This window comes from Scyliorhinus canicula, chromosome 22 (genome assembly GCF_902713615.1).
Source record: "Scyliorhinus canicula chromosome 22, sScyCan1.1, whole genome shotgun sequence".
In the NCBI taxonomy this organism is placed as follows: domain Eukaryota; kingdom Metazoa; phylum Chordata; class Chondrichthyes; order Carcharhiniformes; family Scyliorhinidae; genus Scyliorhinus; species Scyliorhinus canicula.
The window spans coordinates 3,155,606-3,183,004 of record NC_052167.1 but is presented as its reverse complement, the minus strand read 5'-3'; the positions used below and the strand labels follow the sequence as shown (position 1 = coordinate 3,183,004).

General features: G+C 45.9%; 1 protein-coding gene across 9 annotated transcripts in view; it reads right to left on the bottom strand.

The window, feature by feature from the left end:
- micu1 (mitochondrial calcium uptake 1) overlaps positions 1–27,399 on the bottom strand; it is a 110,289-nt gene that overhangs the window by 47,548 nt on the left and 35,342 nt on the right. For all 9 annotated transcript variants that reach the window (XM_038782705.1, XM_038782706.1, XM_038782701.1 and 6 more), the window contains one exon: positions 16,554–16,715. In XM_038782705.1, coding sequence (XP_038638633.1) covers positions 16,554–16,714 — 161 coding nt within the window. In that variant the 5' untranslated portion in view covers position 16,715. The remainder of the gene's footprint in view (positions 1–16,553; positions 16,716–27,399) is intronic.

Here is a 27,399-nt window from a genome sequence, read left to right as displayed (position 1 = left end):
TTTTACGTTGCATTGGTTTGAACTTGGATTCTGTGCTGGTGAAACTGCCCTGTGAGCTTCCATCCATCCTTCCTCTGTAACGTCACAGTGGTTAGCACTGCTGCCTCACAGCACCACGGACCTAGGTTCAATTCTGGCCTTGGGCGACTGTCTGTGGAGTTTGCACTTTCTCCCACTGTCTGCGTGGGTTTCCTCCGGGTGGTCCTGTTTCCTCCCACAGTCCAGAGATGTGCAATTTAGGTGGGTTGGCCTTGCTAAATTGCCTTTCGTGTCCAAATATGTGCAGTTTAGTGGGATTACAGGGAGAGGGCGAGGGAGTGGGCCTAGGTAGGGTGCTCTTTCAGAGGATCGGTGTAGCTTTGATGGGCCAAATGGCTTCTTTCTGCACTGTCGGCATTCCATGGATTCTTTAAACCTTCTCCAATCTCAGACTATGGTCTGCGCACCACCCTCCGCTTTTCTCCACCAGTGTTGGCAGAATCTTCAGCTGCTTCAGACCCACACTCACCAACCTGTTTGCCTTTACGTTTTTTTCTATCTCCTTTTTCAAACATACATTTTCAACCTAAGTCATTGGTAATCTCTCTTAATTCTCCCACCACTGACTATCATCTATTCCATTTACATATCTGTAATACAATTAGAGTGCATGAAAGAATTCATTGTTGTTCTAAAACTACCATTCTTCATTAGATCATAAACTCTGGGCTGGATTCTCCATTATTGGGGGCTATGTCCCCCCATGCCGGCGTCAAAACAATAGAGTTTCACGCCAGGAAAACTGGCAAAGGTATACGCTTTCCTATCCCTGCAGAGGGTTGTCAGGGGTCCGGCGTAGATCTTGCAGCTTTTGTTGCAGATACGAGCCCCCGCACTTCCGGGTCGGAGGCCGCGTGTGCGCACGGCAGCAACCTCCAGCGGCCGCGCCTTGCTCCATGGCGGAACAGGACCACGGAGGTGGACCCGAAAAATAAACACCCCGATCGGCCACGTGCTCAACCCTCAACTCCCGCACAAGCATTTACCGGCCAACAAGGGCCACCCCGCCCCCCGACCCGGTAGGTCCTAGGCGGCGTGGCGGCTTTTCGAGGCCCACAGAATTGGGGAACCGGCGCCAGTCCCGATTTCTGGCCGGGAAATGGATTCTCCGCCCCGGCGCCAGCCGCGATTTCGGCATCGGGGTGCGGAGAATTCAGCCCCTTATCTCCCAGGGAGTAATTGTCGGCTTCAGGTTCACATGCTAAACCCACCTGCCCTGCTCGCAAGTGAAACGGAATCAACTTCACTCCCGGCATATCTTCAGATAGAGAATGAAAAGAATCCTGAGACACCCCCATACACCCACAGCATTCACAGGCATGCACCATCTCAAGTTTTGAGAAGGTAAATCAGGAAGGACTATTTCCATTATTTAACAAGTTGGTAAATAGAAGGCAGCGTTCGGTTGTCGGTCCAGCCGGAGCTGCAGGCCGGGGGCGGGGGGCAGGCCGGGGGCGGGGGCGGATGTCTTAGCCTTTGCCTCGCTGATTGCTCGTAGGCGGCTCTTGTTGGGGTGGAGGTCAGCTTCTCCACCCTGTGCCTCGGCGTGGTCGTGGTGGTGGTGGGGGTGGGGGTGGAGGGGTGGGGGGGGGGGGGAGAGGAGGGGTGGGGGGTGGGGGGAGAGGAGGGGTGGGGGGTGGGGGGAGAGGAGGGGTGGGGGGAGGGGTGGAGGGGGTGGAGGGGGGGCTGTCCTGCTAGAGTTTTTCACCCTGGAAGAGGTCAAATTTACTCTGGTGGGGAGCGAGTGATGGGTTCTACAATTGTTCAGGGTTGTTTGTCATGCACTTTCGGGGGTTGGTTACCGTTGACTGATGGGGTTGGGGTGGTTTGAGGGGCGGTTGTGAATTGTAAAGCTGTTGAATAAAAATATTTTGGAAAAAAATAGAAGGCGTTATCTGTTTACTACCAAACGAAAAAACGGGATGGATTAAAATAATTGTGTTTTAAACAGGGTGGTTACTGGCACACAGATGACCTGGTTTTAAAAAGTTGAAGCAGGGTCAAAAGTAGCTCTTAAGCAGAAAATGAGCAAATACCTCGGTGTGGGAAGAGACAGAAACATAACTCTCAGAAAGCGACAATAGGCACGATGGACGAATAGCTTTCTCCTGTGCTACAAATTCTATGACAAATAATCAGGCAGGCCAAAGTGAAGCCGGGCACAGGCAGCAGTGACCACTCCGCTGTCTTTGCACTTTCCGCTTGCAGCAGCCCAGCAGTTGCAGACATCACCCAGAAAGATTGAGTGCCACCTGGAGATTGTGGCAAGTGGTGCAGATAGTGTCGCCATTCTGCAATGTGCTTTGCATTAAAATGTGTACTTCCACTGCAATAACAATTATCTTTATTAGTGTCACAAGTAGGCTTACATTAATACTGCAATGAAGTTACTGTGATAATCCCCTAGTCGCCACACTCCGGCGCCTGTTCGGGTACACAGAGGGAGAATTCAGAATGTCCAATTCGCCTAACAGCTCATCTTTCGGGGCTTGTGGGAGGAAACCCACGCAGATACGGGGAGAACGTGCAGACTCCGCACAGACAGTGACCCAAGCCGGGAATCAAACCTGGCAACCTGGCGCTGTGAAGCAACAGTGCTAACCACTGTGCTACCCTGCCGCCCAAACAGAGCTGCTGGGGAAAACGTGTCTCACAGTTGCGCTGTGGTACAAAAACCGCCTCAGATCCAGCACCAAGCCACTCTGGCAGCGTGAAGCAAATGTTAAATAAAAGACTGAATAATGAAAATGAGCAGACAGCAGAGGAAAGGTGACAGTCAGAAAGCTGTTGAAGAAACTCATCCTGTCTCATCCCTCAGTGGCTCTTTCAAGGTAATAAGAATGACTGTATTCACAAATATGAAAATAAAACTCTCTCCAGAAGCCAAGCAACAAATTTCTCTTTTAATAACCATGACTCATAAAACAAAGAACATGCAGTTTCTTTCCAAACCCTCACCATCAATATTTGTTAAATCAAAGAGCTCGAGGATTAATGGTACGTATTTCCCTTCTCTAATGAATAAGTCTTATTGCTACCTCTCATTTTTTTAAATCATTGCTCTTCACAATTCTGTGTTTGTCTATAATATATGACCATTAGGGACTGTAATGGCTCTGCTTTATGGTGATTGAATGCAAATGCATAAAGGAGTTAAGGATAAAATAATCATCAACACCGGTGGTTTTACAGCTGAAGTGAACAACACCACGGAAATACACGGTCCATATTTAGGGGAGAGTTACTTCAAATCAGAAGATGGAAAATGGCCTGACAGAGACTACGGTTATCCATCTGAAGAATGCAGTATCTAAGGGCAGCACGGTGTTAGCACTGCTGCCTCACGACGCCGAGGTCCCCGGCTCTGGGTCACTGTCCGTGTGGAGTTTGCACATTCTCCCCGTGTTTGTGTGGGTGGATTGGCCATGCTAAATTGCCCCTCAATTGGAAAAAAATAATTGGGTACTCTAAATTTAAAGAAAAAGAAAACATATGCACGAATGTCAGGACAGACCAAGAGTGACAGGAAGACTAAACAGATTTGAACCCACCTTTACGCTGACTAGTGGGGTATCAGAGTTACTAGTCCCTTTCACACAGCTAGTGGAAATATCAAAGACTAGTCAAATTAAATGCGTCTTATGCAATGGATTTTATGCAAGATATTCGGTACTTCTTGACTCCTTTTTTCACAGAATCAGCAAATTGTTACGGTGCAGAAGGAGACCTTTCAGCCCATCACGTCTGCACCAGCCCGCAAGTTGACAGTGTCATTCTCTTTCCATATCCCCTACCCCTGCACATTATATCATCCAATGCCCTCTGAATTGCCTGGGCCGAACCTGCCTCCACCACACTGCCCAGGCAACGCGTTTCAGAACCGAACCACTCGTTGTGCGTCAAGGTTTTTCTCACATCACGTTTGCTTCTTTGCCAAATCTCCTTAAACCAGTGCCCCCTCGTTCTCGACCCTTTTACGAGCGACAACGAGTTTCTGCCCATCGACTCTGCCCAGCCCCTTCACCCTGAGCACCTCGAATCAAAACTCCTCTCAGCCTCCTTCTTTCCAAGCTGAACAGCAGCCCCAAGTTTAACGTTGGCCGTTGATAACCTGCATGTTATGAGCCAATGTAATTAGGGCAGAGCAGAAAGCAGTTTGTCAAAACAAAGCATATTTAGACTCGGTTCACATCTTATAAATTAAGTTGGAAATTGCTTCTGTCAGATGCCGCGGTGGTTAGATTCAGTGCTTTGATTTTATGCAAAGAAAACGCAATTACATTTGTTCAACAAAAGGATTCCATGTTACGCAAAGAATAAGAAATTATTTAAATCTGATTTATTTTGTTCCACAATGTCAGCCCAATTTCTATCCTTGCAAACCGAACACATTTGGACAAAAATGTTTCTCCTCCCAGGTTGGTCAGTACTGCTGGAGCACCGCAATTCTGCAACAGCTTCATGCAGGGGCGAGTGTTTTTTAGTTGTGAGCCTAAGCGGCCTTACCTCGACCAGACTCGATACCATTCGACTCTCCAGAGCCAAATTATTGATTTTCTCTGTTACATTTTGTGACAAAAATGAAATCTAACTAAAAACACAACAGTCAGAAGAAGCCTCTCACTTGTTAGAATGTTTGTACCAGAGAAAGTTACAATTCCCAACAATCCAGCTTGATTTTCAGCCTCCAAATTAACAGCAGGGCTAATCCCACTACCCTGGTCCATGACACTTTGACTCCCCTACTATCAACAACCCAATTTAAGGTTCAGGGGGAACACGGGGCAGCATATTACAGGGGGATGGTGGAGCGGGGAATGGATTGCCGCCCACTCCCCCCTTCCCCTTCCCCTCCCCGCACACCCCATCCAGAAGCAAAATCGACATGGAGCTGAGCTGCTTCATACAGACATAATGCCCTGCGGGCGGGCTAAATTGGGCAGTGTGGAACTTCAAATGGGGAGCAGGTCCCACCCTCGGATGCCACAAGTAGGTCCAAAAATAAGGCCCAAGTTTCCCAGAGCAAGCTATGCCCGCGGTCTTTGGCAGCCTGCACTTGGGCAGTGTCCGCTGGGGAGGGGATAGGTGGGAGTGGCGGGTCTTGGAGTGTAGATGCATTTGTAGAAAGAGAGGGTACTATCTTTGGGGGGGGGGGGGGGGGGGGGCTGGCTGCCTCCCCTCCCAATGCACAAATGGCACCCCACTCAAATATAGTACCTCCCCTTCCTTCCCGTCCTTTGAAAAGGTTTTTTTTAAAGCAGCTTCTGCCCTCCATCTGTATTTTGCCATGGGCATCACTTTATTGACGTCAATTAGCTTGTTAATAAGCTCAATTGACCCTTGGTTACTGACTTAAATGTGGCAGATGGGTTGCTGATTTCAGTGCCCTGTTATGAGGTGAGCTTGGGGGTGGACAGGAAGATGGTGGGGATTGCACGCGCCCTATTTTACATGCCCCCCCCCCCCCCCTCCGAAAAAACACAAGTCGCGGGCACATCAAATGCAAGCCCATGGTCTCCTCATTAGCACCGATTGTGTATTCCACCGGCTCAGAATCCGCTGTCCTAGATCTCTCATGTTTAATCGTACATCTCTGTGACCTCATTGTGCTCACAATCAGTGAAGCAAGTCTCTCGTCCCTTCACCATTTAAGCCACCCCTATCAAATCACTCCATACTGAAGTTGCCTCAATCATGGGGATGGCCGAATGCGGAATTTGTTGCCACTGGCCATTGCTGAAATCAGACAATTTATTCAATAAAATTATTCCCAAGTTTCTGTGGTCAGGCGTTAACTTAAAAGTGCAGCTTTCAGTCACATTGTGAATTTGAAAAGGTGAACATCAGATTAGATATACTGCCATTGAAACACAACATGCTGAAAGACACTCAACAGGTCAGGCAACATCTGTGGAAAGACAAACAGAGCTCACATTTCAGGTCGATGCTCTTTCTGATTGTATTTCCTTTTTCCAGCATCTACAGTGCATTGCTCTGGTTTTAGACTTAATACCACCAAATTAAATAAAACTCCTACCAGATTACACCCAGAAACGTACACACACAATAGAAGCAAGAGAAGGCCATTCGGCCCTTCGAGCCTGCTCCGCCATTCACTATAATCATGACTGATCATCAAGTTCAATACCCTGATCCAACCTTCCCCCCAATATCTCTTGATCCACCAAGCCAGCCCCCCCCCCCCCACAAAGATAGTACCCTCTCTTTCTACTAGAGCCCCTAGAGCTATATCTTTTTTTTTGAATTTAGAGTAACCAATTAATTTTTTCCAATTAAGGGGCAATTTAGCGTGTTCAGTCCACCTACCTTGCACATCTTTGGGTTGTGGGGGCGAAACCCACCCAAACACGGGGAGAATGTGCAAACTCCACACGGACAGTGACTCAGAGCCGGGATCGAACCTGGGACCTCAGCGCTGTGAGACTGCAGTGCTAACCCACTTGAGCCACCGTGCTGCCCGCCTAGAGCTATATCTAACCCCTTCTCGAAATCACGCAACATAGAAGCAGGCTGTTTATAATAAAATGCTGTCTTTATTTACTGTCAATGTGTATGTCTCTGCTGAACTTTAGGTAGCCTAGGTGCAGTGCTGTAGGGCTGGTGAGCAGCACAATCTCCCATCTGGTTGGCAAGGGAACCAGGATCGTAGTGATTTGTGATAGCAGTGTTCTAAAACTTATCTAGTCTCCGTCTTGGTGTACATGGGAGGAGAGGTATAAATAGTTATAGAATGAGGTCAATTCAAACAAGAATTGTTCAAAGCAGTTCCTGTAATAACTTGCCAAATCAAACATAGAATAATTGTTTGGAGAATTTGATGGGGATTAATGGCAGGAAGCACAGTTAAAATGTTGGATCAAATGGAAATTTAAGCTGCACTAGCTGGTGGGTTTTTTTTTCCGCAGTGTTAAAAAGATATACAATCATAAATTATGGAACTACCACATGAACATCAACACATTCTTCACTTCATACTAGGCCCGAAAATGCTTGCAAGTAATGTCCCTGTTTTTTGGAGGTAAATGCAGAGGCTATTCTGCGCACAGTGATGTGATGATAGCTCAGCTCATCTTGCTGCAGTATGGGTACAGGAGGTTTCCTTTTCTTTGTACGCCTTTGCCATGGCATGATTGAGTCTTAGCAAAGAACTGCAGTCCTGTTATCTTATATGGAGTTTCCACTGACATTCTCCAGATGTGGGAAATCATATTTTGGGTAGCCAAGTGCTTGACGTGTTATCGTAATTTGTAAAAAAACATCTGTCGGCAAAATCCTTCGTGAGTCGCCTGCTGCTTGGGGAAGGGATGCAGCAGGTTAACGGAAACAGTTAAGTCTAAATAAAATGCCTCCGTGCAAACTTCTGCATCGACTCTCAAACCTCTGTTTAAGCTGCTATCGATTTGGAACACAGAACACCAATGCTGCTCTCCCAATGTATCATCAGCTGAGAACGATCCGGCTCTGTGCACAAGGTCAAGTCTATCTTAAATGAATGAAAGGGTTTTACCTCTGAATTTATTGGGAGGAATCAATCATGAGTGTGTGTGAGGGGCAGCACGGTGGCCTAGTGGTTAGCACAACCGCCTCACGGCGCTGAGGTCCCAGGTTCGATCCCGGCTCTGGGTCACTGTCCGTGTGGAGTTTGCACATTCTCCCCGTGTCTGCGTGGGTTTCACCCCCACAACTCAAAAATGTGCAGAGTAGGCGGATTGGCCAGGCTAAAGTGCCCCTTAATTGGAAAAAATAATTGGGTAATCTAAATTTAAAAAAAAAAATGAGAGTGTGTAAAAATGCTTTAAGGGGAAAATTAGATAAAACAGGAGGGGAAATGCCATGCTAAATTGCCCTTAGTGACCAAAATAAAAGTTAGGTGGGGTTACGGGGAGAGGGTAGAGGTGTGGGTTTAAGTAGGGTGCTCTTTCCAAGGGTTGGTGTGGGCTCGCTAGGCCACCGTGCTGCCCTCTGCACAGTAAATTCTATGATTAAAAGGATGAGATGAAGTAGAGAGGAGGAAGCTCACGTAACGCTGTTGGGCAGCATAGCCTGTTTCTGTGCTCATAAAATTCAATGCGAAAAAAAAAGTATGGTTAACTTGCCCTCCAGACACTCTGCCAATCTTTATCCCAACGTCTCTCCTTATCAGTGGGTGTCATATGGGAACATTGCAGAAGAAAGACCATCTTTCCGTGCAGTTATTAATGCACTCATCTGCTATGACATAGCACCCCAAATGCAGGGTGGGAGGCAAAGATGGAAATATGCTGCCAGCTGTGTCCTCATTTATTTTGTTTTTGCTAATTAATCGCTTTCCAGTTGATCGTAAACTGATATTTTGAGAGCGCAGTTGTTGCCTGTGGCACTGGTTCTCAACACACTGGTGCAAAACCCCCTGTCCTACTGCATTAACAGAAGCTATTCTTCCAGTTAAAATAAATCAGCTAACATCCGAATATGTCTACTCATTACCCCACTGTGTAATTCTTTACCCTTTCTGAAATATGTACGTCACCCAAAAGAAGTTGGGGACTGGGCGTTACCCGAGGAATATCACGATGCAGGAAAAGTGAGCGTTCAGTGTCTCAGCGGGTATGGTTGCTGACTGGACAGGAAGAGGAAATGGGAAATTCAAGCAGATCTCGGAGACGTGAATTATTTGAAGCACATAGCGTAGAAAAACAGACTGCGTGGCACGGTAGCACAGTGGGTAGCACTGTTGCTTAACAGCGCCAGGGTCCCAGGTTCGATCCCCAGCTTGGGTCACTGTCTGTGCGGAGTCTGCACATTCTTCCCATGTCTGCGTGGGTTTCCTCCGGGTGCTCCGGTTTCCTCCCACAAGTCCTAAAAGAGGTGCTGTTCGGTAATTTGGACATTCTGAATTCTCCCTCCGTGTACCCAAACAGGCACAGGAATGTGGCGACTAGGGGATTTTCAGAGTAACTTCATTACAGTGTTAATGTAAGCCTACTTGTGACAATAAAGTTTATAATAATTCAAACAGGGGGATGTGAAAAGTTAGGCTGTAAATGTCTGACTGTGAATTACACAACAGCTTGGTGAGTTTATAGAACCTCCAGCTCTTAGCTTCAGATTTCTTTTTTAAAATGCCATTTGCTTGGTGATTATTACTTTAGCGTCTTTCAAAAAACAGTTTGCTGGCAAGGAGGGAGCTGTAAATTTCTCCAAAGACAGTTTGAAGCTTCCAGGTTGCGTAAAGATCTCAAACATTCAACCTTGATATTTTCTGAATTATTGGAAAGCAAAGGATGTTTGTGTTTAATGTACAAACCACGACTCAGAATTAGTTTTGTTTCAAGCTGGAGGAACATCTGAACAGCTGGTTCCAAAGCTTTGCCCTCTAGAGCAATGTGAGCCTCTTACAAGTGTACATTCAACCCACACAATGGTCAAAATCATTTTTTCACAAAGAGTCATAGCTATTTACAGAATGGAAACAGGCCCATAGGCCCAGCTGGTCCAGTTTCTATCACTAAGCTAATCCCACTTGCCCGTATTTGGCCCATATCCCTCTAGACCCACCCTGCCCATGCAACTGTCTAGCTGCTTTTTAAAAGGACAAAATTGTACCTCCTCTACCACTGCCTCGGGCAGCTCGTTCCAGACGCTCACCACCCTCTGTGTGAAGAAATTTCCCCTCTGGTCTCTTTTGTATCTCTCGCCTCTCACCTTAAACCTATGTCCTCTATTTCGATTCTCCTCTACCTTTGGGAAAAGATGTTGACGATCTACCTTATCTATGCGCCTCATTATTTTACAGACCTCTATAAGATCGCCCCTAAGCCTCCGATGCTCCAGGGAAAATAGTTCCAGCCTATCCAGCCGCTCCTTATAACACAGACCATCAAGTCCTGGTAGCATCCTCGGAAATCTCTTCTGCATTCTTTCTAGTTTAACAATATCCTTCCTATAATAGGGTGACCAGAACTGAACACAGTATTCCGTGTGTGGTCTTAACAGTGTCTTGTACAACTTCAAAATGGAGTGGGTTTTGCCAGTGTCATCAGTCTCACGCGGTGGTTCAAAACATTGCTCAAGCACCAGCTTAGCTAAATTGGCGTCCCTACAACAAGATATCTCAAGGTCAAACCCCACTCCAGGGCTTGGCCGCTATGCAGCAGGCGTCAACACATTGGTGCATTTTCGGGCTATTGAACAACCGGAGGAAGTTGTTGAGGGCCTAATTGTGTTTCTTGTCACCAGTCACTATGTTGCCAGACAAATATGAAGTTAAGATGGTTGAAAAGAAAATCTGGGTGGCACGGTGGCTCAGTGGTTAGCACTGTTGTATCATGGCACCGAGGACCCGGGATCGATCCGGCCCTGAGTCTCTGTCCGTGTGGAGTTTGCACATTTTTCCCCCCCGTGTCTACATGGATCTCACCCCCACAACCCGAAAAGACGTGCAGGGTAGGTGGATTGGCCAGGCTAAATTTCTCCTTAATTGGGAAAAAAAAATTGGGGACTCTACATTTATTTTCAAAGTAAAACAAAAAACAATGACGTTTCAATATTTTCTTGACCTGTACATCGTTGCACTCTGGCAGGCCACATTTCTCATTTGTTCACTCGCTCACTGGGCTAAATCGCTGGCTTTTAAAGCAGACCAAGCAGGCCAGCAGCACGGTTCGATTCCCGTATCAGCCTCCCCGGACAGGCGCCGGAATGTGGCGACTAGGGGCTTTTCACAGTAACTTCATTGAAGCCGACTTGTGACAATAAGCGATTTTCATTTCATTTTTCATTTCACGTTGCTTCAATGTCACGGAATCTGCTAATGTCTGAGCTACCAACGTCACAGAATCAAATTTATTGCTTTCCGAACTGGATCACGTTAACGGCAGTGCAATTTGACTAGCAAGCCAAAAGACTGAACTGATAATCATGGGAATGAGAGTTCAGGTGGTACCACAGCAGTTTGAGGACTTAAAATTAATTTTTACAAATCTGGAAATTAAAAAAACTACAGTCGGTAAAAGCGGTCACAAACCTTTCGGATTGTTGTAAAACCCTAACTGCTCACTGATGTCGACGAGGCAACAAATTCTTGCCAGATCTGGACTAAATGTGATTCGAGTCCCACACCCACACCAATCAAATCTGAACTGCCACCTGATACAGCCTAGCAAGCCACTTATGTTGCATGAAACTACCTCAGGGCAACTAGGTTTGGGCTATGCAGCCTTACCAGCAACGCTCATGTCCTGAGAATAAATAGTTTTTAACAAAGCTTATTTACTAGCATGATATTTTTACCGCTCTATAAACAGAGCAGCACCTCCCAAGCCCATAACCTTCATCACCTAGAAGGACACGGGAACATTTCTTCCCAGTCCACATCCCTACTCGGATATACATTGTTGTGCCTTTACCGTCATGAAGTCAAAATCTGGAAGCTCCCCATCCAACAGCACTGTCGGGGTACTGCCATCACAAGGGTTCCAGGAGACAGCCAAAGGCAATAGAGATTAACAATAAATGCTAGCTTTGCCAATGATACCCAGGTCCAGAAAATGAATACAAAACAAAAGCATCGCCTCTCTTCCAAAATACGGTGTTCATTTTCTGAAGTTAATAATAATCTTTATTATTGTCACAAGTAGGCTCACATTAACATTGCAATGAAGTTACTGTGAAAAGCCCCTAGTCGCCACATTCCGGCGCTTGTTCAGGTACACAGAGGGAGAATTCAGAATGTTCAATTCACCGAACAAGCAAGTCTTTCGGGAGGAAACCGGAGCACCCGGGAGGAAACCCACAGAGACGGGGAGAACGTGCAGACTCCGCACAGATGGTGACCCAAGCCGGCAATCCAAACTGGGGCCCTGGTACTGTGAAGCAACAGTGCTAACCATTGCGCTAGCGTGACAGGGTCTCTTGATAATTTGCCAATAGGTTCAAGTAGCCCCACAGACATAAATATGAAAACTACTGATTAAATAGAACTACTAAGAGCAGAATCTTTGGAATATGATTATTTATATAAACACAGATTATACACAGTGAAACTGTTCCCGTCACAAAAACTGCTAACCTTCAACAAGGTTGATGAAGCAGCTTTTGAAGAAATGAAGTGATAATTCATTAAAATATTTGCGTTGGCACTGACAATTTAACCTAGTGTTCCAAACACAGATAAGTTGTGAAATATTAAACAGACGTCATGGAAATGGCTTGAAATTTCAAAGTACTTGGAACAGAATCGGAATTCTAATCCTGATTGAGCAAATCAATATGCTTTCATTGCAGTTCACTGTGGATGGTTATTACAAAATGTAATGATGCTACATATAATCTCACCAAAGTTGCTTCAAAAGCAATCAGCACCTGCCTCTGTCACACTGCAGTGATCGAATCCTATACAGCTGAAATTGATAATGAAGTTCCACTCAATGGGCAATAGTGCAAATCCCAATTCCCTCACCATCAACTAAACGCATTGCAGAATACATATGTCAATATCCCAGATATTAATCATCTTCATAAAGGAAGTAACATCAAAGTCCTTTTCAACGCAGCATCTGTAGCTTTCAATACAGCTTCTATGAAGCCTGGTGATGTAGCGGATTAGAATGCAGGCCTTTTGCCTCTGGACTCACGACAGGCACTGATTAATAAACTGAGTATCGGGCAGCACGGTGGCATAGTGGTTAGCCCTGCTGCCTCACGGCGCCGAGGTCCCAGGCTCAATCCCGGCTCTGGGTCACTGTCCGTTTGGAGTTTGAACATTCTCCCCTTGTTTGCGTGGGTTTCGCTCCCACAACCCAAAGATGTGCATGGTAGGTGGATTGGCCACGCTAAATTGGAAAAAATGAATTGGGTACTCTAAATTTTTTTTTTAAAATAAGCTGAGTCTTCGGTCTGCTGGCTGTGAAAGACCTCAGAAAACATGTTAGGCTAACCCAATCCACAGCAGAGAGATGCAGCACAAGAGGGAATGTGACAGAGAGAGACACCGACATGCCACATAAACTTGCACACCCAAAAAGCCACGGCGTCAGACATTTTCTCAACTAACTCTCAGCATTCTTTGTCAGAAGGGCAAGAGGGGATCAATTTCTGCCTGACAAGCTCAGCCCAGCTGTCGAAAAGCTTTTTGAGAATTACTGAAATAAATGCTTTGGTTGCCCAAATGCACCAACAAATAAAACTGCTTTAAAATGATGACAACCTTGGTCAAGAAGTTAAAAATTTGTCCGAGCATTAGTTGTGCCATTCCTGGTCGATAAATGCAGTTCCAACTCAGTGTGGTGCAAAAATCCAGAACATCACCCCAGATGCAATGAACTGACAAAGTGACTAAAACCATAACCCAAACTCGTCAAAGAGGCGCTGGGGCATGGCGACACTCTGCGAGTTCTCTCATCCAGACCCTTTTCTTTCATCTCTTATCACCGTTCCGACTTACTAAAACTCTTTCCACTTCATATATAACACCCTATGCTGCTCTTGCTCACGTATTTGCTTTGTTTGGCCCTTGTTCTGCACTGTAACCAATCACTATTTGCCAATGTACTCTGTTGATTATTCTTTTTCTTTACTGTGTAGGTTCCCTTGACTGCAGGAAAATACTTTTCACTGTATTTCGGTACATGTGACAATAAATCAATCAATCCTGTGAGAACTGGAATGTGAAAACACAAGTGTATGAGCTGCGGAGGCTACACTTTTTTTCAGACAGTGGGGAAAGAATTATAATTGATTAGACATAAGTATATAGTCAATGCATGGCTATTAAGGAATTTTACACAATGCTTTGTTCTCTTTAGTACCCTGACCTGTCTCAAATAGAAATGAATATCAGATGAGTGCAAGATGGGGAGTACTGAAATTGGAAATTTATGCAATTGATAGTTCTGGAGATTGCAACAATTTCAGCCCTCCTAAGTAGTCGCAGTTCAGAAATTGCGAGCAAGTGAGTTACACTGTGGTGCATTAAATGATTCCGCTGGTATTCAATGCAAGATGACAAAACAAAAGTCACAGTTATAGATGAACAATTGCTTTACTCATTTGGGGGTCTCCTGTGATTTAGATTTAAATACATATCTATAAAAAGCCTGTGAAACTTTGGCCTCCACTGAAAATGTGTGCTTATAAATTCTTAAACTGTATTCTTTTTATTCAACAGGAAACCGGTTTAAGTCAAGAGGAGTCGGCACGTTCCCCGCGTGTCTGCGTGGGCTTCCTCCGGGTGCTCCGGTTTCCTCCCACTGTCCAAAGATGTGCAGGTTAGGTGGATTGGCCGTGATAAATTGCCCTTAGTGTCCAAAAAGGTTAAGTGGGGTTACTGGGTTACAGGGATAGGGTGGAGGCGTGGGCTTAAGTAGGGTGCTCTTTCCAAGGGCCAGTGCAGACTCGATGGGCCAAATGGCCTCCTTCTGCACTGTAGATTCTATGATTAAAGCAGTTTCAGGAAGGCACGGAGGCATAGTGGTTAGCACCGCTGCCTACGACGCTGAGGACCCAGGTTCGATCTCGGCCCCAGATCACTGTTCGTGTGGAGTTTGCACATCCTCTCCGTGTTTGCGTGGGTTTCACCCCCACAACCCAAAGATGTGCAGGTCAGGTGGATTGGCCACGCTAAATTGCCCCTTAAGTGGAAAAAAACAATGGGGTATTCTAAATTAAAATATGATTAATGCATTTTCTGCTAGCCAAATATGAAAAACGTGACATGCAAGAAGTCCTTCACAACTATATTATAATTAAATCCACAATAGGCGGCATGGTGGCACAATAGTTAGCACTGTGGCTTTACAGCTCCAGGCTCTCAGGTTCGATTCCTTGGGTCACTGTCTGTGCGGAGTCTGCACGTTCACCCCGTGTCTGCGTGGGTTTCCTCCGGGTGCTCCGGTTTCCTCCCACAGTCCAACAATGTGCAGGTTAGGTGGATTGGCCATGCTAAATTGCCCCTTGGTGTCCAAAAGGTTAGGTGGGATTACTGGGTTACGGGGATAGGGTGCAGGGCGTGGGCCTGGGTAGGTTGCTCTTTAAGGGTTGGTACAGGCTCGATGGGCCGAATGGCCTCTTTCTGCACTGCAGTGATTTCATGATTCCAAGGAACAAAAATCACATTAGGCAAATTACAAACCAAAAAACTGAGACTGAAGCAGAGGTTTTTGTGACACTGCCATAATTAAGCTTAGACTTCCAAAGTAGAGCTCACAAAAGGAGCGTACAAGCTAATTAGATTTCTGCCTGTTAAGGGGCTGACATAATGACACCCAACTAAAGGAATGCTAATGGAGTGCTGCATCTGGGGTCTTAACTGGTTGTTTCAGTGAACTTATTACAATTTGAAGAGCAGGGGATGTGAGGGAAACGTTACGTAGCGTGTGGTAATGACCTAGACCTTGCTGCACATGAGGGTGGCGGAACTGGAGACGATCGATGATTTCAAAAGCAGGGTACAGGGTCAGAGTGGGGGAAATGTGACTGACTGCATTACTCTGCAAAGGGATGGCATGGACTCAATGGGCTGAATGGCTTCCTTCTGTGCCCTCCTTGGGAGGTCTTTCCATGTCTTGTCCAAAAGTTAGCTATGAAAGACCACTTCAAAGTAAGTTAAACCGATCATTCAGCTTATTTGCTGTTCATGGGGTATTCTTAAATTCAACACTGCATTTATTTACATAACTATGGTGCCTGGTCTTCAAAGGTAATCTATTGATTGTAAAGCTCTTTGCTCCATCCTTAAGGATATGTCTAGTAGTACTGGGTCTTGAGCTAAATTGATTACCGCAAACTATAATCTGTTGCTAGGACATTCCAACTATTAAGCTACATATTTGCCCAAAAATAACAAGCAAGTGTAACTGTCAGTGATGTTTTTGCAATTCCACAGGCCTGGCTAAATATTTCCAATTACTGACAAGCCACTTTTTAAGTTTATTTAAATGAGGATAAAACATCAAACCATAAAAAGCCATTGATTGATGAGGACCCGTAAAACAAAAATGTGATCTGAACCAACGTTGAATTTATTGGTAACGAGGGGCGAGTAAAAAACATTAGCATAATCACAGCCTGACTCCCTTCATCCCTTCAACACGATAACTGTGAATGTCAACAATTACCAGCCAAAAAACATCAAGTGCACTTACTGTACAAATTAGCGGAGAGCAATAGTTTAAAAAAGAAATGAGATTGAAACAGTATTTATGACCAAATTAGCCAACTATTTGGAGGGCAGAACATTTTCCGCAAAGTCCCACTTCAGATAATTGTGCTGTGTGAAACAGAGTGACTACTTCTTGGCCCTCTATTGACATCATTCAACCTGAGCGCCAGGTGGCTTTAGATTGGTGCCAATTGACACTGCAATCTGCCACCTTACCGTTCTAAGGATTGCTTAGATTTGCCATTCCCTCAAAGTTTCGAACGAAATTGGGGAAATAACGATATGAAATATTACAGTCGGGAGGACACTATAGGATCACAAATAATGTGGGGGGGGGGGGGGGGGGGGCACCTACCTGTTCCATAATAAACCTGTTGTAGCTGAAACAGCCGTGACTCCAGCAAATGTCATCATCATCAATTTGCGCCGATGCCTGTTTTGGGCTGTTGCCCTGTAGTACTGCCGGGAGAAGTTGCCGAGAACTGCCACGGCAGGCAGCATTCTGAAGTGAAACATCCTGCAAATGGAACCAAAGGAACAGCATTAATGTCCAACGCTGTACAGTTACCCTTTGCCAGGGCTGCCCATGTACATGCTTTCTACAGCTTGTATTCTTGCCACGAATCAGACGATTAAGGGTTCAAACCCCATTACAGAGTTTCTACACATAATAGCTGAAGCTTCAGTACGGCTCGGAGGAAGTGAAGCAGTGTTGGAGGTGGCATATTTGAAATGAGACACTAACCAGAGGCTGCATATATCTATTCGTATGGATCACATTAGTTGAGGAGTGAGAAGGTCAACAGCTTAGTTTTTAAAAAAAGCCTGCAATTACTTTTCCATTGTAAATCCTAATCGCAATATAGGCAAAGTTGAAAGTGAAACTAAACCTATGTACATACAGGCACCTTTGTTTAACATGAAGCAAAACTGGCCAGCTTTCCTACTTCAATGAAAACACCAACCAAAATAGATAAACTGATAATACACTGATTTTACTGAATGCAGAATCTTGTTGCATGTAGATTAGTGTCCAAGGGCGGGATCCTCTGATCTCGGGCCGGGTCGGAGAATCTCCGGGGGGAGGCGCAATTCATGTGACGCCGGTCCATCGATTCTCCGCCGCTCCGAAAGCGCTCTACGCGCCCCCCTCCCAGGCGAGTCTCCGCACACGATGGGCCGTGTGGCTGCCGAGATAGTCCGAGTCCCACCGGCACCATTCACGTATGGTCCTACGCCCGGCGGGGTGGGGGGGGGGGGGGGATCCGACCCTTGGGGGGGGGCCTCCACCGTGGCCTGGCCCGCAATCGGGGCCTACCGATCGGCAGGCCGGCTTCTCCTGGTGGGGGCCTATTTTCCTCCGCGCCGGGCCCATGTAGCTCTCCGCCATGTTGCGTCAGGGCCGGCGCGGAGCAGGCAACTAGCGCGCATGTGTGAGTTCACGCCGGTCGTAACGCGCATGCGTGAGTTCGCGCCGGCAGTAGCGCACATGTGCAGACCCGCGGCGCCTGCGTGAGTCACTCCAGTGCAGTTCTGGTCCCCAGTGATGCGCAGGATCACTGATCCTGGGGGCCTGTTGATGCCGTCGAAAAATGCGACGGTGTTTACGATGGCGTCAATACTTAGGATCAGAGAATCCGCCCCACGTCTGTCTACAGACCAAGATTAAATGAGCATCAAAAACAAATTAATTCATTGCACATGCTTTGGAAGATGCCTTTATATTACTCTGTTTATGCTGTGTTTAATTCATTTATTTGTTTTCTTCTACACAGGAAGTTGTATGGATTAATTCACATAATACTTGTAAACAGAACTCCTCAAGCTAATAAAGTTCTATATAAGGAAAAAAGTTTGCAATGTAGTGTACAATGTTTGTTAGGTAAACAGTCAGAATTTAATTGCTTGCTGAGGGAATTGCGAAATTGGAAAATGTTTGCCCAACTATGATGCAACAACTTTTTCCCAAACCACCAAATTCACAAGACTGAAGCAGAGATAACCAACAAATAAGTTGTTCGGAAATATAAATAGTTTAAATAATTTACATTTCTATTATGTGGTATTAGTAATAAGGTTTAAGTTTAATTTGTGTATTTGTGTGCTGAGAAAGGGTTAAAACATTAATTTTGCTTCATGTTAAACAAAGGTGCCTGCATCTATAGGTTTAGTTTCACTTTAAACTTTGCCTATATTGCAATTAAGGATTTATGATGGAAAAGCAATTGCAGGCTTTAAAATAAAACCTAAGCTGTTGCTTAGCAACCTGAGGTCCACACTGAAAACCAGAAGCAGTTAGAGTTTAGTTGGAATCAAGGTACCGGAGAAGAAAACGGCTCTTGCAGAAACTGCCAGCACAGGCAGTACAATAGTTTAAGGAGCAGAAAGAAAGACCTAGCTGCTAAAGAACAGATAATTCTAGAATCCAAGAAATGAAAAGGGGAGTCCCAAGAAGACTGATATCAAAGGGATAAAGACCAGGAAGCTGAGCAAGTACTGTTCATTGAAGTTGAAGAAAGGGACAGAGAGATGCTTTTAGTAAAGACAGAGCTGCACTGTGCAGGTCTGGAGATGTCAGCCTGGCAAGAAGACAGACACCCAAACTAATCCAAAGGCTGGAGACATCTTAATACAACCTGTGAAGCTGTGGTGACCTGTTGGCATGGCTGGATACCTGAGAGATTGTGTGGAAGCTTGAATGCACATGGTGTTCCAAGGCAGAGGAATACTCATAGGAAAGGTTGAAATCCTGGATGTGGATCCCTGGTGAAAGCATCCAAGAGAAAACAATGTTTGGGAGAAGATTCCAAGCATGTTCTTCGATAGTGGAGTTTGGAGATCCTCATGTGGAAGTCAGAGATACAGTGAAACTAACTGCCTCACAGTGTGACAAGCATCTGGGGGGATTTGATGGGAAATTCACAGAAATTGTTTTGGGTGGCATCTGTCATTTGGTTTCAGAGTGTGGAGTGATTGACCACCTTTTGCCTGTTGGTTTACATGGACTATGTACTTACTGAGAACATTAGAGTATAATATTTTGTAACTTGTGTTGTCCTTATAAATCTGGATTCACCTGTAACGGTAGAGCTGGGAAAAAGCATTGGTGTATTATAGTTTAATCTTTTTAAAAAATAAATTTAAAGTTCGCATCCCGGCCCTGGGTGACTGTCCGTGTGGAGTTTGCACATTCTCCCCACGTCTGCGGGGTTTCACCGCCACAACCTAAAGATGTGCAGGTTAGTTGGATTGACCATGCTAAATTGCCCATAAAATTGGGAAAAAAATAATTGTGTACTCTAATTTTTTTTTTTCAAATGCATTTAAAGTACACAATTAATTTTTTTTCCAATTAAGGGGCAATTTAGCGTGGCCAATCCACTTCTCTGCACATCCTTGGGTTGTGGGGGTGAGACCCACACAGGTACAGAGAGAATGCGCAAATTCAACACGGGCAGTGACTCGGGGCGGGGATCGAACCCGGGTCCTCGGCACTGTGAGGCAGCAGCGCTAACCACTGCACCACCGTGCCTCCCTAGTGTTATCTTTTCTTGTTGAATAAACGTTTTATTATTTTGTTAAAGGTTAATTGGCAGTCCTGCGAGTGTTCATCCATGTCTCCAAGCAAAAAATAAAAGTTACGATCGATCAAGCTCCGGGACCTGACTGCTCAGTAGTAACATCAGCTGGGATCGTAGCAAAACGCAAGTGCAAGTAGAACTCAATTTGCTGGAATTTCTTGATGCAGAGTTCCCGGGGTCATCAGGCCCATGTGGCAAAAAGCCATAGTCCAGGCATTGCTGATGCAGAGCAGTACACACCGATATTGTAGATTTGAACTTTAAGTTAATTGTTTTCCTGGATGATGAAGTACAAGTTTCAGTGCACCATCAATCTCACACTTCTGCTTTTCCTCCCTGTGGTATTTTAGTTTTCTCTGCCTTCCTTGGAAATGGGACTTCTTAACCAAATAATTTGTTTACGGGCAGCTTTACCAGCATACTGTGCAGCTTGGACGCATGCGAGGGATGCCCTTGACTGATTCCTCTCCCTCTTCGCTCTCTTGTGAGAGCTCATCTCCTCACATCACTGTCATCCTTCACCTCGTTGCACAGGCCCAGCGACTCTCAATTTACTACTGGCGAAGAATTGCACGGCCTGTGAGATGTAGCAAAATTCCACACACTTGTCTCTGGTGTGATTTTGCTACATGGGAGTCTAATCAAGAAACCTTTCCACCTGAGAAGGTACACACAATCCATGTCTTAATAGCATCCAGAGTCGCACAACAGAATGTCAAGAATCCATCGAATCCCTGCAGTGCAGAAGGAGGCCATTCGGCCCAATGAGTCTGCACTGACGCTCCGAAGGAGACCCCAATCCAGGCCCACTCCCCTCGCCCTATCTCTGTAACCCCGTAATACCCCCTAACCTGAACATCTTTAGGCGCCAAAAATAAATAAAGATTGAAAAGTTTGCAAAGTAATGCGATAGTGACGTGGGGTTTCTGAATATTCGTGAAATAGCTTTCTTGAAAATTTTTTGTTATTATCTAAGTCATGCGTGTTACCAGGATCTTTGATCTTTATGGCTGAGGCAGTAAACTTCCATTATAAACATGTACAATTCTAATATTTTGGCAATCGTTTTGCATCAATTTGTTTTGAAAAAAATGAAAATCGCTTATTGTCACGAGTAGGCTTCAAATGAAATTACTGTGAAAAGCCCCTAGTCGCCACATTCCGGCGCCTGTTCGGGGAGGCTGTTACGGGAATCGAACCGTGCTGCTGGCCTGCTTGGTCTGCTTTCAAAACCAGCAATTTAGCGTTGTGCTAAAATCCGTAGATCTTGATTAATACTGGGGTGCTGAACTTTATTTTGTTTTAGAAATGCGCGAGTATTGCGTGCTTCTCTGGAGTCCTGTATACAGCCTCAGTTTTCATCATCGGTTCAAATAGACAATCTGTGGAAAGAGAATCTGGGAGCACATTTCTTTCACATCTCTGACAAGTGTTCGGAGGTGACATAAGGAAATGCTCAAATCAAGGCTGCAGAAAACAAATGGACAGAAGTGTGCAAAATGATGCCAAGAATACTGGAAAAAAACAAGGATGATAGATTTTGATTTATTCAACATCATGACGTTTAAGGTCATCTGAAAATTGTCATTTCTCTCCAAATGGACAAAGCAAATTAAACCGTTGCACTAATGTGCAGTGCAAGTCCTTATATTAAAACAATGCTTCATTTCAAAATGGCTTGTCAAACATTTTTGGAGGAAGACTGCAGGATACTCAAGTGAAACAAGGCCAAAGTTATTTCGCACTCACTGTCAGGTAATCTCACTGGCGTTTTGGAAATGGATGAATCAAGACAAGTCAAGGTACTTGGAGGACCGAGTGCGAGTTAAAAATCACAATACCCGGTTTTCCGGTGGTGGCTATGAAGGAGCAAGTTGCACATTTGGTGGCTCCTGCTCGGGTCGGAGGTTTGGACCTTTTCCCCCGATTTTCTACCGGACTTGAATTGTAAAACTGATGACAGAGGCAATTGCGTACTGAATTCCCACTTCGGTGCATGGAGAGAAGGACTAGAAGTGCTCGTAAAGGCAGAAACAGAAAGACAGAGAAGGTTTGGGCTGAAGCTGCAGCGGGAGACAGCATGGGGAAGACAGCATGGGGGAGACAGCATGGGGGAGACAGCATGGCGGAGGACCGAATCTCTGGTTTGTCGACCCAGCGGTCAACGGAGCAGCTGATGCAAGTTTTTCAGGAAGCCTTTGCTGAGCAGAAACGGGACTGCTTGGACCCGATAAAAGAGTCAATTGAGCGGCTGGAGCTTAGATTGGACGCCCAAGATCGGGCGATCCAGGAAGTAGAGAAGGCGCTGGCTGAGCAGGAGGAGTTGGAGGTGGGGATGCTGAGAGACCAGCAGCAAAGGCTCCTGAAGAAGGTGGAGGACCTAGAGAACAGGTCCCGCCGGCGGAACTTGAGAATCGTTGGGCTCCCGGAGGGGTGCGAAGGAGTGGATGCTGGGGCAGACATAGCAGGTATGTTTGAGAAGCTGCTGGGGGATGGGACATTCTCCCGACCCTTGGAGGTGGACAGGGCTCACAGAGCGCTCGCGAGGAAGCCGTGAATGGGAGACCCCTCGAGGGCAATGGTGGTGAGACGCCATAGGTACTTGGATAAGGAGCGCATTCTACAGTGGGCCAAGCAGACACGGAGCTGTAAGTGGGACAACAGTATCCTGCGGGTTTACCAAGACCTGAGTGTGGAGGTGGCCAGGAGAAGATCGGGCTTCAACCAGATTAGGTTGATCCTTTTTAAGAAAAAGGTGAAGTTCGGACTGTCGTATCTGGCTCCTCTCTGGGTCATGCACGAAGAACAGCACTTTTATTTCGAGTCGCCGGAGGACGCGCTGGACTTTGTGAAAAGGAAAGGGCTGGTGGTGGACTGAGAACTTTTAAACTTTGCTGCAATGTTCTCGTTTTGTTTTGTTTTTTTGTTTTTCTGTTCTTTTTTAAAAAGCTGTTTGTAATGCCTTTTGCATTGATTTGGGACCAGCCGTAGAGCTGAGTGAATTACGGTTTTCATTTGCACTGTTGGGGGATGGAGGTGTGCTTGTTTAGATCTTGGTGTTTTTCTGTTGGGCAATTGTGTGGGGATTATTTGATGTTGGGAATATGTTTGTATGAGCTGGGGGGGAGGGGGGGGAAGAGGAGACAATAGGTGGGAGACTATCTGGCGCCAGGGATGGGCGGGCTAGCTCACGGAAGCGCAGTGGGGAGTGTGCATATGTTCGGTTTTATTAAAGGGGTTGGGTTACAGTGTTGTTACTTGGTGGGGGGGAGGGGGGCTAAATGTTCTGCTGACGAGGGAGGGACTTGGGCTAAGGGACAGAGAGGAGGTTGCGGGCGGAGGCTGCCTGGGGGCCGAATGGTGGAGGCGCGGAGCATGGACTGGAGGTGGGCCCAAAAAAGGGGATGGCTGATCGGCGAAGGGGGGGGGTGGGGGGAGCAATGAGCCCCCCAACTAGGCTGATCACCTGGAATGTTCGAGGGTTAAATGGGCCGGTCAAGAGGACACGTGTGTTCGCGCATCTGAGGGGACTGAAGGCGGACGTGGTGATGTTGCAGGAGACTCACCTTAGAATAACTGACCAGATTAGAATGAGGAAAGGCTGGGTCAGTCAGGCCTTTCACTCAGGACTAGACTCAAAGACTGGAGGGGTCGCGATCCTGATCAATAAGCAGGTGGTGTTTGAGGCGGGTAGAATAGTCTAGGATGTGGGAGGTCGGTACATTATGGTCAGTGGGAAACTGGAGGGGGTGCAGGTGGTATTAGTAAATGTGCATGCGCCAAATTGGGATGATGTGGAATTTATAAAGAGGATGCTGGGGAAGATACCAGACCTGGACTCGCACAGGTTGGTCATGGGAGGGGACTTCAACACAGTTATTGACCTCGGCTTGGACCGGTCAAGCTCGAAAACGGGCTGGGTGCCAGCAATGGCAAAGGAATTAAAAGGGCTCTCTAGTTTCCTTAACCAGATAGACTTTAGGTTTCTGGCATATGTTTTCTGAACTATTACTCCATAGTATTGTTTTTCTTCTAGCAAGGCTGAGAGAGATGTTCCCTCTTTAGCCTTCTAAAACCAACTGCTTCTGGCAGAGCTGTGAGAGCTGCCTTCTCTCTTACTATCTATTTCCAACTCCAAATTACCTAAACTAAAACTGAAAAGCTTCTCTATCTTACAAGGCCCCACTTGATAAGCAGTTGGTTTAGAACATAGAATATTACAGCGCAGTACAGGCCCTTCGGCCCTCGATGTTGCGCCGTCCTGTGAAACCCCTCTAAAGTCCCTCTACACTATTCCCTTATCGTCCATATGCATATCCAATGACCATTTGAATGCGTTTAGTGTTGGCGAGTCCACTACTGTTGCAGGCAGGGCATTCCACGCCCTTACTACTCTCTGAGTAAAGAACCTACCTCTGACATCTGTCCTATATCTATCTCCCCTCGATTTAAAGCTATGTCCCCTCATGCTGGACATCACCATCCGAGGGAAAAGGCTCTCAATGTCCACCCTATCTAATCCTCTGATCATCTTGTATGCCTCAATTAAGTCACCTCTTAACCTTCTTCTCTCTAACAAAAACAGCCTCAAGTCCTTCAGCCTTTCCTCATAAGATCTTCTCTCCATACCAGGCAACATCCTTGTAAATCTCCGCTGTACCCTTTCCAATGCTTCCACATCCTTCCTATAATGTGGCGACCAGAACTGCACGCAATACTCCAAATGCGGCTGCACCAGAGTTTTGTACAACTGCAACATGACCTCATGGCCAACAAAACTCAATTCCTCTACCAATAAAAACTAACACACCGTACGCCTTCTTAACAACCCTCTCAACCTGGGTGGCAACTTTCAGGGATCTATGGACATGGACACCGAGATCTCTCTGCTCGTCCACACTACCAAGAATCTTACCATTAGCCCAGTACTCTGTCTTCCTGTTATTCCTTCCAAAATGAATCACCTCACATTTTTCTGCATTAAACTCCATTTGCCACCTGTCAGCCCAGCTCTGCAGCTTATCTATGTGCCTCTGTAACTTGTAACATCCTTCTGCACTGTCCACAACTCCACCGACGTTAGTGTCATCTGCAGATTTACTCACCCATCCTTCTACGCCCTCCTCCAGGTCATTTATAAAAATGACAAACAGCAGCGGCCCCAAAACAGATCCTTGTGGTACACCACTAGTAACTGGACACCAGTCAGAACATTTCCCATCAACCACCACCCTTTCTCTTCTATCAACTAGCCAATTTCTCATCCAAATTGCTAAATCACCCTCAATCCCATGCCTCTGTATTTTCTGCAATAGCCTACCGTGGGGAACCTTATCAAACGCTTTACTGAAATCCATATACACCACATCAACTGCTTTACCCTCATCCACCTGTTTGGTCACCTTCTCGAAGAACTCAATGAGGTTTGTGAGGCACGACCTACCCTTCAAAAAATCATGTTTACTATCTCTAATCAAATTATTCCTTTCCAGATGATTATACATCCTATCTCTTATAAATCTTTCCAAGACTTTTCCCACAACAGAAGTAAGGCTCACTGGTCTATAGTTACCGGGGTTATCTCTACTCCCCTTCTTGAACAAGGGGACAACATTTGCTATCCTCCAGTCTTCTGGCACTATTCCTGTAGACAAAGATGACTTAAAGATCAAAGCCAAAGGCTCAGCAATCTCCTCCCTAGCTTCCCAGAGAATCCTAGGATAAATCCCATCCGGCCCAGGGGACTTATCTATTTTCACACTTTCTAGAATCGCTGACACCTCCTCCTTAGAATTAGAATTAGAACAGTACAGCACAGAACAGGCCCTTCGGCCCTCGATGTTGTGCCGAGCAATGATCACCCTACTCAAACTCACGTATCCACCCTATACCCGTAACCTAACAACTCCCCCTTAACCTTACTTTTTAGGACACTACGGGCAATTTAGCATGGCCAATCCACCTAACCCGCACATCTTTGGACTGTGGGAGGAAACCGGAGCACCCGGAGGAAACCCACGCACACACGGGGAAGACGTGCAGACTCCGCACTGACAGTGACCCAGCCGGGAACCGAACCTGGGACCCTGGAGCTGTGAAGCATTGATGCTAACCACTATGCTACCGTGCTGCCCCGTGCTGCCTCCTTATGAACCTCAAGCCCTTCTAGTCTAGTAGCCTGTACCTCAGTATTCTCCTCGACAACTTTGTCTTTTTCCTATGTGAATACAGACGGAAAATACTCATTTAGCACCTCTCCTATCTCCTCGGACTCCACGCACAACTTCCCACTACTGTCCTTGACTGGCCCTACTCTTACCTTAGTCATTCTTTTATTCCTGACATATCTGTAGAAAGCTTTAGGGTTATCCTTGATCCTACCTGCCAAATACTTCTCATGTCCTCGCCTGGCTCTTCTTAGCTCTCTTTAGAGCCTTCCTAGCTAACTTGTAACTCTCAAGCGCCCTAACTGAACCATCACGTCTCATCTTTACATAAGCCTCCTTCTTCCTCTTGACAAGTGTTTCAACTGCTATTTACTCTTCACACATAACCCTCTCTGAGCACAATAGAATTACAATTGGAATCCAAACCAACCCCCCACATATACAAACACCTTTTCCAGCATGAATCTAACTGTAGGTTTTCCTTTCCAGCCACAGAAACATTAAATTAGACGCACTGAAAACTATATTTTATTTCTAATATTTACCAATACAAATATAAATCCTTTAAAACTACCTTTATTTTTCTAACACCACTTTCAACGACTTCCTTCCAAGCTATCTCTCTGACCAAACATTTGGCAACCTTCCTGAACTTTGCTTTTATTCTTGCTGAAGTCCTTCAAGAGCCTCGTTCCACAGCAGTTTGCAAACCTGCAGCATCTGAGAAGAACAAGGTAGCAGGTACCATCATTGCAAGTTCCCCTCCAAGTCGCACCCTGCCAACTTTAGCAAGAATGCCATTCCTTCACTTTTTCGGGGTCAAAGTCCTGGAATTCCATCCCCACACCTCCCAACCTCCCCCACGGCCCCCAACCCCTCCTCTCTACACACTAACAGCATGATGCGTGTACCTACACCACATAGACTGCAGTGGCTCAAGCAGACAACTCACCTTCTCAAAGACAATTAGGGATGGGCAATAAATGCTGGCCTTGCCAGTGACGCACCTATCCCCAAGAGCAAATAAAGAAAATGCCTGACAGCCAACCATGGGAGCACCAAATAAAAGTAGCAAGCTGCAGATGTTGGAAATCTGAAATAAAAACAAAGTGCAGGAAATACTCAGCAGATCTGGCAGCATCTGTGGAGAACGAGGAACCCGGGTTCGAGTAAAGTAGGACTCTTTTTGAGAACCTCAAAAGTCATATTTGACTCGAACCCGGTTCCTCTCTCCACAGAAGCTGCCAGACCTGCTGAGTATTTCCTACACTTTCAGTTTTCATACCAGGCCTCCCATGAAGGCACTAAGCAAATGTAAATTGCCCATGTACACTACAGCAACCGTTCTCAAACTGGGGTCCCGAGAGACTTTCCAGTGGGTCCACAAAACATCCTTACATGCAGCACTTTCATGCAGAGTCTTCGGGAGTGTTATGACATAAAATTTAGATGA